Here is a 15,672-nt window from a genome sequence, read left to right on the forward strand (position 1 = left end):
CCCGGCACTTCCAAATTTATCCACTCGGACGGAGGGGAAATTCACGCCCTTCCAGCTTATTTATTTTAGGTTAATACCAGAGGGGCTTAGGGAAATTAAATACTGAAGACTTACGTTACGTAGGACTGCCTTCATATTTTACCTAAAAACGTTTCACTTGTATTACGGAGTTTGTTTTGTTTAAATTAAGTTATAAAATGGAAAAATAATTTGCTTATGAAATCGTTTTATCATTTTGTTTTGTTTAAATCATACAAAAGTGAAGAATAAATAGATATGTTATTTTTTTGACGTGACAACGTCTTATAAAATGGTTTGCCGGGTGACACTTCAAGAAACTGCGTTACGCTCCGCTCACGTTATGCGCTCACAATGAGAGCGAGTGAGAGGCACGCGTCCCTTCCACTCGGGCAAAATCACTCAGATAGGAATAAGTTAAGTTGTAGTAAACGCTGTTTCATTGTACGCAAATGTATTGCAAGTTATTGTATGTATATTTGTATATAATTACGTATGTATGTGTAAAGGTAAAAATAAAATTTTGTTAATATGAAATTCAGTGCGAGATTCTTTGTATAAATTAATGTTTTAAATATAATTCTTTGTATAAATAAATGTTTTAAATTGTTACTATTATTTCATCCTTCTTCCTACTATACGAATGAATATTCACATTAAAATTATTTTACCACTCAAAGTCGTTGTCACGTAAAACTTTCGCCCGTATACCGACTTTACAGGCAACCAATTTTTTTTTTAATTTTTGAGTAATGTAGAGAAAGAATTGGCTGTAAGTGCTTACAAATATAAGTTTACAGCCAATTACCGTATAAATCTTTTCCGTGTTAAATGGTCGCAATAATGCTGGCAGTATTTTATTTCGTTGAATCGTTATCCCAACAAATCTGGTTTGGAAATTACTTATAAATACTAGCAGTTGTCCGCAGCTTCGCTTGCTTACAAATTGATAATATGTACATAGGGGGGCTAATGTTGTGTATGATCATTAATATTACAACGATTCACGACCTCTTTGTACCACATTTATTGTTCACCTTTCGTATGTTAGAACTATCTGACTGGTCGCTACGCTCGCTCTCACTTACGCTACATGGAACAGTCGTGCTAAACACAGTCTCCCTTGGGTTTCTCAAGCCATTTTTAGGTACTTTAAGTAATACTAACTAATCTCGAACTATTCAGTCAACAATCCTTGTAATGACATCTATTAACAGCAACCAACGTGAACTAGTTCTCACTGTTCAAGCGTTCTTGATAAAATCCAATCGAGGAATGAATACCCTCTGTTACAAGCTGCACTTTTTATATAAGTTGAGTCAAATCAGCAACATCTTTCAAAAAGCTAACATAATTTAATAAGAAAGTAGGTAAAGTTTTAAAGATACTAACGTAGTTACATTTTATTTATATTATTTATATCATAATATTTACCTACTAATGTAGGTAAATATTATTTCACATATACATCAAGTTACTATTTTAGATTTTCATGAGATCTATAAAATATGATAATATGAAACTATGTTTTTATAAGATTTGAAATTGACGTTGAGCAAGTTGAATAAAATATCAAATGTAAATAACAAGCTCTGCGAGATATCTAGTTTATGTTTCGAGTTGAAGTAGTTTTTGCAGAAAGAATACAAAGTCAATGTACGGATTATTATTCAGTATACTTTTGTACATTATTTAAAAAAAAATGTGCAGGTTTTTTCCACAAATACAGACGTAATGTTACAAAAAAAAAACGGCATATTATATGTAAGCATATATTGTGTATTAATATTTGTATCGGTATACATAATGAGTATGAAATGTATTTTATCAAACCAAATATTTCTTTATTAAAGTAGGCTTCAAAAAACTTTTGAATCATCATCATATTAAATAAACTGGGTCAAATTTTAAATGAAAATAAGACTTTGAACAACATTTACTATAAAAATACACGGCGTAAATTAAAAGAGTCGTTTTCGTTATCATATCATTTTATATCACAGACGTAAAGTGGATCCGGCCGGTAATTTTAATTAACTCGGTCGACAAGCTTTTAAGAGCCCAAAGTTTGTTTTGCTTTGAATGGGTGTAAACGAATGCTTGGCCGCGTTGTTTGTACGGGTGTGAGAACAATGGCTGCGGTCAGGTCTGATTAGAGCCTCCGCCCACAGGGTACGATGAATAAATCTATCTTAAACTGAGTAGTCCGCCAGACATCGAATCGTGAGAAATTATCCTTCTATTTTGTGACAAGTAAGCGCTATGGTAATACTATTTTAGTATGTACACTTTTTGTCAATACACTTCATTATTGACGTGACCACGTCTAATAAATCGATGAACGCCGGCTGCATGAACGAAAAAGCGTTGATTGTCCCGTTGCGCTCATTGTCCCGTTACATACATTGTATGCTTGCGCCGCATCTATCTCTCTTCCACTTCATTGGCCTATGCGTCCGAGGAGATGTTTTGTTATGACGTTGTCACGTTGAACTATCGTCCGTAAACCAACTTTACAGACAACCAATTTTGTTATATTTTATATTTTGACGTAAAAGATAAATTTTGAAATCTGATCAACAGATACCTTAGTAGATGGATATATTAAAGCATTTAGATAAAAAAAATCGTCTGTTATAATATGTTTTAGAAAAAAGTTCCAACCCCACGCTGATTCGACCATTAAAGTGTTTGACATTACTTTTTGAGAGACAATTTGGACAGACGAGACAATCGAGCAAAAACTCAAAGGAACATTTCCTTTATACAGGATATCCTTTAGTTTTTTCTTTCTTTATTTTTATTATTAGTCTTGGAAGCGACCGTCAATACGTGCGTATTATAGACACTTATGAAATTAAAATATAGAAGAAAGGATTTTGTATTATTTGTTGATTTAAAGTATTAAAACCTCTAGTAATTTTTGAAGATTTTTATACATAATTATATTTAATTAGCAAAGAAAAATGAGTGAAATGGGATGTAACTTTAAAATGATCATCATAAATAATATTTTTGTAAGAAAGGCCACGGGCGAAAATGGGCCTGAACTTTACTGTCCGTTACATCATTGAAATATTTATCAATATTCGTTTCAAGTTTTTTCATTCCCAATGGCGAAACGATTCGTTATTTTACCATGGGATAGTAAATTGATTAATAAATTGAAACACTTTTGTTTTCCTGTGTCCTAGTATATTTTTCTGTCCTATAGAGACACTTCAAATGTTGCTAGCTGAGAAAAACGAATTATTGGATTGCTGATTCGTTTCATTTGTCTTTATTTTTAAGGTTTTTTATTATGTACTTATGTTGCATAATAAAAGTATGCAATGCTATCGTGATTTGCAATGGTTATAATGATTTTATCTAAAAAAAGAGATTAGTATAAAAAAAACGACTACCTTTATTTTTTAAGGTGGCAATCAAAGGTGTAAAAACATTAAGTCAGGTGTAAGTCAAGTGTCAAAGCCATTCACTCGTTTTGTTCTCAGCTTGCGGCAGTGAATATTTTTGTGTTTTGTGCATTTCGTTTGATCTTTTGGTTTTCTTTCACGACTTTCGCTACGTTTAACAACAAAAGCACAACAACAACACACAACGACGTTTTTTACATATTAGTTGACAATTCTCGCAGAGGAAGGAACGCCATCCGAGTTTATTATTGTAATTGTGTCTTAGGTAGACGAACAGTAGGTTGCTGTTGCCATTAATGTCCGTAATATGGTATCTAGGCTGGGCAAGACATCAAGAAAATCTAATACCACCTGCACAATGTTTAGATAACGTTCTAATAATTTATGATGATGAATAAATAAATGTTAAAATAATTAACCATTTTTTATTTAACTCTCCCCTTTATTATTGACAAATGAAAAATAACAAATACATAGATTCAATATTGTAATAAACATGCTTTATCATTGAACCGTAGGTGTCCACAATCGTGTAATTGTACTTTAAATAACACAAGTACTGAGTGATTATAACGATTTGAGGTTATTTTTTTTACTAAAGAAAGTCATCTTGTAACTTTTTTCTCCCATGAAGGATTTATGCAAAATGTTCTGTATTTGATAAAGGACTATAGTTTCTATAGAATAATACTAAAATCATCAATGTAACGTTCAGGCCCAACTTTCTATGGACGTTCGCCCGCCTCCTTTCCGTGTAAGTAAAAAACGAGATTCGTTGTTACATATCTGTAAAATAAATGTAGGTATTAAGTAAAAAATAACATAACTTAGTTTGTTTTCTGTGAACTTTGTAAAAAATAAAATACCTGTCACAACAAGGCGGACCTTTTCAGTTCCATTATAACGTTAAAAAACAATTCTAAAATCTAATATCATTTTCATTTTTAGTTTCGTTTACTAAAGTTATAAAATAAGTTAAAAAATCTATCGTATATAATGAATCTTGGCGGACCTCCGCTATGAAAATTGTATAATTTATATCTACGAAGCCTCAGCCCGATCACACTGAGATACCAACTAGGAGATAAAAAATGAGCTAAACACAAACGAGTGTTTGGCATCCATAGGTTGATTACGGCCCCAGGTAATTAGAAACCTAAAAGAACTGATACCGTTCTGTGTCCCGAGTATGATGCTCTCAATCAGGCTACATAAGTAAATTGTAGCGCGAATTTGTCTACAATTTACTTACGTACTTTGTTTTATTTTATTTATAATAAACAATTCATTTAATAATCAGTACAGTGTTTTAAATGTTAAGTTTTTATACCTAATTGGCCGAAGTATTTTATTCCGCCGTTGTGTTTAAAATATAAAAAAAAAAGTTTTAATATTCACAAGTTAGACATTGAGGTTGGACAATGGGGCGTTTATTTTCAATATTTTTCCGATTATCTCTTTTTTTCTATTTGTTGTTGTTAGTATACTGTAAATTACATAAATATAATACAATACCCGCAACTTCCACTAGTTATTTCAAATAGAAACTATTTTCTTTTAAAGTTCATCTTTGGCGCGCTGCGTAGAAATCGCTGTGAGAAAATGTGCACGTGTAGATACTAAAAAATTGTTTGCGAACCCCTAATGTAAAAATCTTATATATTTATCTGTGAACTGAATAATAATATCTCCGTAACAGAATAATTTCAAAACATATTTTTTTTAAATACGTCTGCAATACGCGATTTAATCGTATTTATACATACCGATTGTAATTATTGTGTAATCATGTAGTGTTTTATTTTAAATGCGTTAGTGTTGAGGTTAAACATACATACTATGTTAATTCCCGTTACAGACCCATATCCATTAGTGACAGCCGTACAAATCGAATCGGACATATGCAAACAAAAAGGCCGGACGTCTAATTTAACTTTTCCGTGACCAGTCGCCCATATTAACAATTTACAAGCGAAATCCACCCCTAAATAATAAAAGTGAGGCGCGCGCTCGACAATTTCCTGAGTTCGGAAGTTCCATCTGCCCACTTTTTAATATTCCTGCTATCGTGGTACTTAACCTCTTTGAAACTTAAGTTTCTTTTTAAATAACAAGAACAAAGTAAAATAAAGTCAAGACAGTCTTCATAATGATGAAAGTTTAAGGAAAAGAATACAAAATATATTTGTTATTAAATTTTTATTCATGTAAATGTTACTAGTTATGAGTCATTCTTATAATTGTTTTTGTTTTCTTTTTAACCGACTTCCAAAAAGGAGGAGGTTCTCAATTCGATTGTATTTTTTTTTTTTTTTTTTTTTTTTTTTTTTTTATGTATGTTACATCAGAACTTTTGACTGGGTGGAGCGATTTCGACAAATTTTCTTTTAATCGAAAGGTAGTGTGTGCCAATTGGTCCCATTTAAATTTATTTGAGATCTAACAACTACTTTTCGAGTTATATCTAATAATGCGTTTTTACTTGACGCTTTTTTCGTCGACCTACGTTGTATTATACCGCATAACTTTCTACTGGATGTACCGATTTTGATAATTCTTTTTTTGTTGGAAAGAAGATATTCTTAGTTTAGTACCATGATAAGGAAACCAGGATCTGATGATGGGATCCCAGAGAAATTGAAGGAACTTCTTGAAAATCCGCAATAACTTTTTACTGGGTGTACCGATTTTAATAATTTTTAATATAATCGAAAGCTGATGTTTGTCATGTGGTCACATATAAATTTTATTGAGATCTGATAACTACTTTTTGAGTAATCTTTGATAACGCGCAGTTACTTGACTATTTTTTCGTCGATCTACGTTGTACTACTCGTCGATGTAATTGAAGTCGGTTTTTTTTCGTTTGCGAGCAAACACAATTATTCAATTACATGTTTGAAACAGATTTATTACGCGTTGATGCTTAAAGACTGACATTTTCAAAGATTTATTTACGCAATCTATTTATTTTTTATTTACATTAATATGTTAGACTCGTACTATGTTGCCGCTTGTTACGCACACCAAAATAACACTAGTTTATAAACGCCTCATTCTCAAAACTTGATTCTATTTATCACTAAATCGTGCTGACAATTTAATTCATCTATCATTATGCCCATTGATTCACTCAGAACAATAACTCGCTCTTATAATACTAATGCTTATAGAGAAATGCTTTATGTGTCCATTGTTTTGAGGAATAATAAATGTTGAAAGAGAATTATTGAGACATCGCATGATGCCGGCTACCGAGCGACTTCATCTGTTTATTATTCCTCTGATTTATACCCTCACGGAAATATTGCTTATGTTCGTGTCATGTTCAGATGTAATTTAGTTATACATTTAGATGTTTTGTATCAAAACCATTGTACATACGTAGTTTGTTTGTTGTCTCAACTGGTTTGGTTTTATTCTATGTAGTCATTTTTTTTTTTATTTCTTCTTTATATACTTAATATACGTTAGAGTAGCAGAATTATTCCCTAAGGATTAAAGCTTGGTTTGCTCGCTACCCTCATTTTCATAGCAATTTGTTTATTTTACACTCGAGTAACTTTTGCGGACAAATGGATTAACACGCTCGCCAACTCGCAAACTACGGGTTGAATAAAAACAGCACCGTCGTTTATACAAAATGTAAAAATAGAAAATAATCTGGTGGAAAAGTTTTATACGAACCGTGTAGAACGGGATTAAATTGATTAATTAAATTTGCATAAGTTAGCACGCAAGCGTGATAAGCGAGGGTGGTTTAGGGTAACGCGAGCGTTTCTAAATATGCGGCTAAAGTCACGTTCCTGGAGCGCCCGGTTCGCCGCACGCCCTTCTCACTCTATGCAAATGAGCGCCCTCGTGACAAATTGGATCGCTTCGCCAATAACTCAACTGCATCCATTTCGTCCTTATCGACCCCAATAAAAAAGTTTCGACACTATTAATCGGTTTATGTATTAGTATTATTTTAATGATTTTTATTTTCACAGGCGTGTTGGTTGTGAACGTAACGTGGCGAGGGAAGACTTACGTTGGAACTTTATTGGACTGCACGCGACACGATTGGGCGCCGCCACGGTTAGTCTATATTACTTATCATTTTAACCTAATTGTATAACTTTAAGTTGATTATATAATTTTAACTAATTCCGTATAAACTAATTATATAAGTTACAGTAAAGTTGTATGTACTCAAACAGATTATCGCATTGGGCCTTAGTATTTAACAAGTTTGTAAAACTATTATTTTGACTACAGACGGAAACCAAACTGCTAAGAACGTGATTAATACAGATGGTATGGGTATAGTAGCATTTGTTATTTGAGGTGATCGAACCCGTGATCGCTGTCACATTAGCTTCTTGATGTTTTTTTTTTACTAGACGTTTTTAGAAATAGAAATAGAAAAATTACATTCTGTTTCAGGTTTTGCGACTCTCCTACCGAGGAACTAGATGCGCGGACACCTAAGGGTCGAGCAAAACGCGGCAGAGGTGCCGCTCCTACGGACATGACAAACTTTACCGAGACGCGTTCTTCTGTACATAGTAAGCTGAGAAATGGCGGCGCCAAAGGCCGACGAGCTCTGCCGTCCCCGACTCCTTTCACTCCACCAAGACCAGACTCTAAAAGGAAACGCAATTCTGATGCGGAAGAACGTCCTCCTACACCTAAGACAAAACGTCCTCCGCCTACCCCTTCGTCGCCTCCGCCAGACCCAGTATTACTGGAATGTCCAGAGCCTAATTGTTCTAAAAAATACAAACACGCGAACGGCTTGAAATATCACCGATCGCACGCTCATGGTTCGCCGGATGAGGACGACAAAGATGGCTCAAGTTCCGAGCTAGAGGAACCGACAGCGGAACCATCATCACCAGTGCGACCGCCTTCAGAACCTGCGACACCAGTTACACCAGTCAAATCTCCAACGCCCACAAAATCACCGGAAGAGAAAAGTGATAAATCGCCGGAAAAATCTCCGGAGAAAACAGATGCAGTAGAATCTCCACCGCAACCTAGGTTTGAGGAGTTTGCATCGACCCCGGAGCCGCAGCCGCCGGCGGAGCGCCCTCCGACACCCCCTGAGTCCGTCACTCCTCCCTCTGAATCTCTCCCTGCGATACAGCCGGCGACACAGCTGACACAATTCAAGGTAAATTATCTTGTTTGAATATTTATGTACTATAAAAAAATAATTAGCAATATTGAAATAACTAGCACCAATTAATGTCAAATGGTTTGAACATTCCTAATATATGCTCGTTTAGTTTATGTACTAAAGATAAATAACTGAAAATTGCTTTTACGCCGAGGCTTTCCGCGAAAGTATATTAAAATTGTTGACATTGACCGTCTTTTTTTTATATTTTGGTAATCCGAAAATCGAATTTACGCTATTAAAAATTATTTATTGACTATTTTATTTGACGACGCGTTGGTGCAAAGGTCACAGCACTGGTTTGTGACTGTTGCGCTGGTGGTTGCGGGTTCGATCTCCCGCACATGGCAAACATTTGTAATTGGCTTTACAGATGTTTGCCGTGGTCTGGTCGTTGGTGCTTGTGTATTGTTTGTATTTCTGAACTCCCGACACAGGAGATAATCCTACTGGGGGCCGTTGACTGTAAAGCGTTTATTTATAATAAAAAATCTAAAACATTGTGTTCAAATAATAATACAAATATTGATTTGAATGAATTTCATACCAATCTTGTTTGATTGAGATAGAGCTATATAGCAGATCTCCTTAACTATAGTTGTTACTAAAAATAATTTCTAAAAAGTTTCATCAACACTCTTCAGGTGAAGCCTCGTTCAGCACTAATGCCCTCCGAAGAGCGCAAGTCGACAGAGTCTCCCCCGGATGAATCACCAGGCAAGCGGCGTGCTAGGCGCTCGCCCACCCCGGGGGTGCGCTCTCCCGCCTACTCCGACATATCTGATGACGCGGCCCCCACTGAAGGAGCGGCTGACGCTGATGCTGGCCACAGACCCTTCCCGGTCTATCATCAGGTAGAGTAGATATAGTGTTATACCTAAGAGGGAGAGAGAGTTGTTTGTTGTGAGAGTTGAAAGAGGATCCATCATTCTGATATAAGCTTTTCTTGAGAAAACGTACGTAAGTAAAAGAGAATAGAACCGTTAAGCTCGCCCACACTTATATGAAATCTAAATATTTAATTGTATTTTAATAAGTCTATACACTGAAAAACTTTTTTGATATACTTTTCAAGTCAATTAGTTTGCGTTATAAATTAGCATTTAGCAGTATTCCCATTCCATCTTCAACGTGCGTGTTAGGAATGGGGGATACGTACTACCTACCATAATTATTTTGTTATGTTTTAAAATAAACGATGAAGAAAAACTTATATGAAATATATTTTAATAGTATTAGACACTTGACCGGTATACAGAAATGAATAAATTTAATAAATAAAATAATATTATAAATACAGTATTACGGTCAGCCGCCGTACCTTCCGCCAACGCACCCTGCGACTGCTCCACCGCCCAGCGACAAAGGAAAGGAAGACCTCTCGAAAGGAGACCCGAAGACTGACTTGAAGGTAGGAAATAAATTATTAATATTTAAGTAGTTTTACTATGCTGAGTTTAAACAACCTTTTAATTTTGACTGCACAGATGTTTTTTCTGCTATTAAAAAGTGTATAAAGCTCTTTAATTTAGAATTGATGGATATACGCGTTTAAGATATCTTTTTCAAAGCAAAATGAAACTTTAGCAGCACTTACACTTATTACTGCTAACGATGCAAATACTGTTGTCGTCGATTAATATGATTATATTTTACATAATAATTTGCGTAGCATATAAAATAAATCGTTAAAATATTTGTTTCAGGATGGGAAGTCAGAAAGTGGTCCTCAGAAAGTTCTCCCGCCACACTTCTACCCCTATAATTACGTTCCGAATTTTCCCTACAACGTGGAGTCGGGGCCTCCCCCTGGACCGCCGCTAGACGACAAATCCAAGGAGTCAGAACGATCCAAAACTACTCCAAGTCCTTTGGACAAGAGTAAACAGCCGAGATCCGCTGAAGGAAAAGATCCATCGAGACCGAATGAGAACCATCAGATCTTGAAGGAGAGTATTGAAATGAAAGCACAAATGGGGCCTTACGCTTTCCAAAGACCTACAAGAGAGGAAGAATTGAGAAGGTTAGTTTCCTTATGAAAATATTTGAAATGAATAAATTAAATGGAGAAAGCATAGAAATGTTTGTACCGTTTAGTTATGTGTATTATTTCTCTTAATATATCTATATCTTGGACTGAACAAAAGCAATTACTTATTAGGTTTGAGCATTTCAACATATACTCGTACAATATGAATATTTTTGATACCAGATGTTTGCTATAATAGCGTGAATTGTTATTGCATTGCAAATGCAAATATGCTTTGTTATACATATTCAAAATAATTATGATTTCTATATACGTTTAGAATTAACGAATTTAAGCATTTATTCTTATCATGTTAATGAGTAATTTACTTAAAGTAAAAATTTATGTATGTGCTATACCTATAAATAAAAAAACTAAATGAAGTTTGTAAGGAAATCTATATAGTAGGGTATCATAAATGTTACAGATACTACATGAGCCTCGATCAGCGTCGCAAGGAGGGCGGGGACGGCAAGCCCGCGACGGGCCCGCCGGGGGCCGCGGCCGGCGCGCCGCGCCCGCAGCCCGCGCACAAGCCCAAGGACAAGGACGACAAGCCCAAGGAGGAGGTTAAGGTATGCGATAGGGGTAACCCCCTGTTCCCTTCACTGTCGTTAATTTTGTCGCTTCGTTTAGCGTCTTGTTGCATATCTTAAAAAAATATTGTTAGGTCAGGTAAACATTTCTGTGTAATAGTGGCAAGTATTATTTCCCTCTAACCCCGCCTGGTTCGCCGACATTCATGAAATGAACGAATTGAGTAAAAGTAAAAATAATATATTTTCGACTTATATTTTATATTATTTACGCTTCAGCCTGTTATATCCCACAGCTGGGCATAGGCCTCTTTCTCCATGTAGGAGAAGGATCAGAGCTTAATTCACCACGCTGCTCCAACGGGTTGGCGGATATATTGCCTACTATGAGTAACAATCGCTATCAGCAGGCCTAGCATGCGCGCCACGACAAAATTTTGTCTACCCCTTTTCTCGTATTATCTCTCTATGTCTACAGTAGCTAACATGCGTGCACGCGATACTCTTCTCGTTACGTCAAGAAGAGATAATCATTAAATTTTAGTGATCTGTGATATTTATCTCTACGGAAGCTAACATGACATCGTAATTTTGTCGAATTTTGTCGTTTTAGGAAGAGAAACTTCTCGTCTTCAATATTATCGACGAGAAAGACGATAAATAAAAAATAAATAAAACCGGGTGCCTATTTTTTGTATACCATGGCGTTTACCTATTATAATTATATAATTTCAGTATACGAAGAGCGGGAAATGCGAAAAGTCGAGTGAAGTGTGCCATATAATGACACAAAAAACGTATTTGCGCCCTGTTGCTTCTTATTCTAAATAATAATAATAATACTTTATTTCAGACCAAAGTATAAGTCCATATTGGGTTAGTACAACAAGACAAGACAACATTCAGAATAAAAAACAAAACAAAATTATATTAAAAAAATCAATAACTAAAAATAAAATTAAATAGAATAAAAGTAAAATCAATAATCAAAAAAAAAATAATTCAAAAGTTCAAAAAATTTTAAAAATTAAAAAAAAAAAAATGCGTGATAGAATTACAATTATCTAATGTGCGACAAGATATAAAGCACAACACGAGCATATTGTTTTACGTATATAATTAAATTCATTTACTTACGCCGTTTTATTTTCCTTATTAGATTTTTTAAATTAGATATACACTTTTTATCTTAGACAAAAGGCCGAGAACATTGTTAAATAAAACATGTGTCACTCGTTTGAAATTGGTCAATAACCTTGTAAATTCAACTTTACGACATAAGAAATAAGAATGATATTCAGTTGTGATTATGGTTGATAATGTTTCTCTACTCGACAAGGCGAAGTCTTCGGAAGAGAATTTTGTCTCTCGTAGTGCGCATGTTAGGGTAATCGAGAAAATACTCGATGTAGACATTATCTCTCTCTCTCGTCAAGAGATATCTCGTTGTATGCATGCTAGGCCGGCTGGTGTACATGATAACGACCGGGACTGAGGTCTTAACGTGCTCTCCGAGGTACGGTCCAACGACTGCACAAAAACCCAGACCACGGCAAACATCTGTATGGCCAATACAAATGTTTGTCATGTATGGGGATCGAACCCGCAACCGCCAGCGCAACAGCCACAAACCAGCGCTGTGATCGTTGCGCCAACGCGTCGCCGTATATTTTATATTCTTTACTCGGTGCCACACCGAATTCGGCTTGGAACTATATCTGTATAAAGTATACATTACCTTCAAATTAGTCACTCGTCATCAGTCTATCATAGTCCACTGCTAGACGTAAGCTTTCTCCAGAGTTCACAACAACAATCCAGCGTTCGCGCCATCGAGTCGTACGGTTTTAAAACGTTGACAATCGATACTTTCAGGTGAAGCAGGAAGGCCAGAAGCCGACGACCGAGACGCAGGGCCCGCCGCCGCCGCCCACGTCGCAGTACTACCTGCCGCCCTACATGCAGCCGCCGCACTACGGCGCCCTGCCCTTCGACCCCGTGTACCGCGCGCCGCTGAGCCCCATGCTCGTGGGCGGCTTCGGGGGCGGCTGGACGGTGCCGCGCTACCACGCGCCCGAGGACCTGTCGCGGCCCGGCGCGCCCGCCAAGCTGGAGCTGCTGCCGGGCCACGGCGCGCAGTACGGCTACGCGCACGGCCACGCGCCGCACAAGATCCACGAGCTGCAGGAGCACGCCAAGTCGCCGCAGGGCAAGCCGCCGCGCCCCGAGCCGCCCAAGGAGGCGCCGCGCTCGCCGCCGCCGCAGCGCCACGTGCACACGCACCACCACACGCACGTGGGGCTCGGCTACCCGCTCTACCCGCCGCCCTACCCCGGTACGTGCACGCGCCGCGCTCCTCTTCACACTGCCTACTTTACACTACAATTATTATTACAATATTACAATTATTATTATTATTTTGTAAGATACATCTTATTAACTAATAATTTCTTATTAACTGATCGTAGAGGTTTTTAGGTTAAGTTGTATTTTTATAGAGACAGTATTGTACATTACTTATTTATCACCCTCCCGCTGTTGCAATTTTCTCGAATACATCTTTCTCTCGACCCACTTGACCCCTGACTTTCTAATGCCTGTCGCTAATGTTGACGTGTCGTTGGTTGCAGGGGCTCGATAGCATTCGGCTGAAAAGCGGCCGAACCCCGCGCAAGTGTAACGTTTCCCAATAGAAAGATGTCATTCGGGATAATGAGTTACTAACAGAAAGAGACTTTAATAGAAGATTATGTGTTCCAGCGGCAGCCGTACTGGCGAGTACGCAAGCGGTCGTCAACTCGTTTCCGACGCCGCCTAAATGAGTAACCGCTAACGCTAAGAGTAGGAGTGGACACTAGCGACGGTCGCCTCCGAGTCGACTCGAGCCGGAGCCGACCGGAGGCCGTCCGGACACCGACCGGAGACCGGCCGACTGAAGATATCGACACGTTCGTCGAAGAATACATTGAAAACTGTGACCGGATGTGACAAGTGTGACTCTAGTGAGATAATTGAAGACTAAGTAACTGAACTAAAGTGAATCGATTTTATCTCTATGCCAGTAGCCATATATAAACACTGTGATCTCGCATAACTTACAAATGTGGATGTGATGTGCGCTTTGAATGTTATAGATTGTGAACTAATAGTTACCTGAGTTTTAGTTGAAGTGTTGTGGTTCGAGGACTACCTGTGCTCGTTATGAAGGTGTAAATGTTGGAGGGACATTGTTTGGACTTTTAACTGTCTCCACCATTAAAATGTTTTCGTTTTGTAATTAACTAGTGAAAGCACAAACTAGTTTTGTACATATTAGAGTTATATGTAAATTACATGACTATTGTTAGTGTCCAGTATTGGTTCTTAATATTGTAATATAAAACATCGAATTCTCCGATTGTCCCGGGCATTGTACTGATGATTGAAGCCCCGTAAAATTATATCTTGAATACAGTGTACTATGATCTTTATTTATGAAAGAGCATTCCAACAAAACAAAATCGATCGTATCTAGTTTTAAACATAAGATTATCCGATATTTAAGTAATATAGTGTAAGTTTAAAGGCATCAATGTGATCATCGTAACGATATGAGACGTAGCGTGCACAAATCGTAATATGTCTCGATAATAGCGAGAAACGACTATTTATAATGTAGAGAGCATTCTATAGAATCGTGGAGTGTTTTGAATATCGCTATGCGTCGTATGTATGTCTGGCTTTTAATAATAAAATATGTTTAAAAAAAATCTCATAGTCCGATATTCACAAATACAAGGGATTAGTGTTTCCATAACTTTCTGTACTGCACTGTAGTTAAGAGCTGCATTTTAATAAAAGTAACTTTATTTTGTGTTAACTTAATACGTGATAGGACACGATTGTATTGATTAAAACAAAGAATAGTCTTCCAGTCGAAAGTTTTATTACGGCTGTCCTGTAAATTGTGTTTGCATTTCGATATTTCCTACCTGTAACAGATGATTAAAACCGATCGTTGCTCTAGTGTCAGCACATTAAGTGTTATTGTATTTTAAATAATAACCCGAGTGTATTTATGAAATAGTGAATGAGAGGCACCTCTATTGAATGCATTGCAACATAAGTAGTGGACCTCTGTATCACATAGGTGGCAAATATTATATGTAGTGACTCTGTATTGTTTGACGATGTTAGTCGTACGCGTGTACCTGTTTCAGAAATTAAAACTGAGATTTGTATAAATTGTGAGGCCTAAGTGTTTTCATTTAGTAAATAAAATTCTATGAAGAATTTTAAACATTGATTGTAAGATTTATGGTTTAACGTAGTAAATGCCATTGTTCTCAGTAACAAAAAGAAATTATTTAACTTTTTTTTCAACAAACTTCAGTTGAGCCTAAAATTATATTTTCGTAATGATTTAAACGCACTAAATAGAAATTGTATCATGAAACATTTTAACACGAAGTATATTTACAAAGAGTAATGTACAAAATATCCAGGGCATTATTGGAAATAGAATGTAAA

At 36.5% G+C, this 15,672-nt stretch overlaps 1 protein-coding gene across 1 annotated transcript in view; it reads left to right on the forward strand.

Moving 5' to 3' along the window:
- Window positions 1-13,985, forward strand: part of LOC123661591 (zinc finger protein 608-like) — an 80,749-nt gene extending 66,764 nt beyond the window's left edge. Inside the window, exons 3-10 of the mRNA XM_045596542.1 lie at window positions 7,427-7,514; window positions 7,863-8,592; window positions 9,243-9,452; window positions 9,899-10,009; window positions 10,305-10,621; window positions 11,055-11,202; window positions 13,039-13,498; window positions 13,924-13,985. Coding sequence (XP_045452498.1) covers window positions 7,427-7,514; window positions 7,863-8,592; window positions 9,243-9,452; window positions 9,899-10,009; window positions 10,305-10,621; window positions 11,055-11,202; window positions 13,039-13,498; window positions 13,924-13,985 — 2,126 coding nt within the window. The remainder of the gene's footprint in view (window positions 1-7,426; window positions 7,515-7,862; window positions 8,593-9,242; window positions 9,453-9,898; window positions 10,010-10,304; window positions 10,622-11,054; window positions 11,203-13,038; window positions 13,499-13,923) is intronic.
- Window positions 13,986-15,672: the final 1,687 nt, after the last annotated feature.

This window comes from Melitaea cinxia, chromosome 17 (assembly GCF_905220565.1).
Source record: "Melitaea cinxia chromosome 17, ilMelCinx1.1, whole genome shotgun sequence".
NCBI lineage: Eukaryota > Metazoa > Arthropoda > Insecta > Lepidoptera > Nymphalidae > Melitaea > Melitaea cinxia.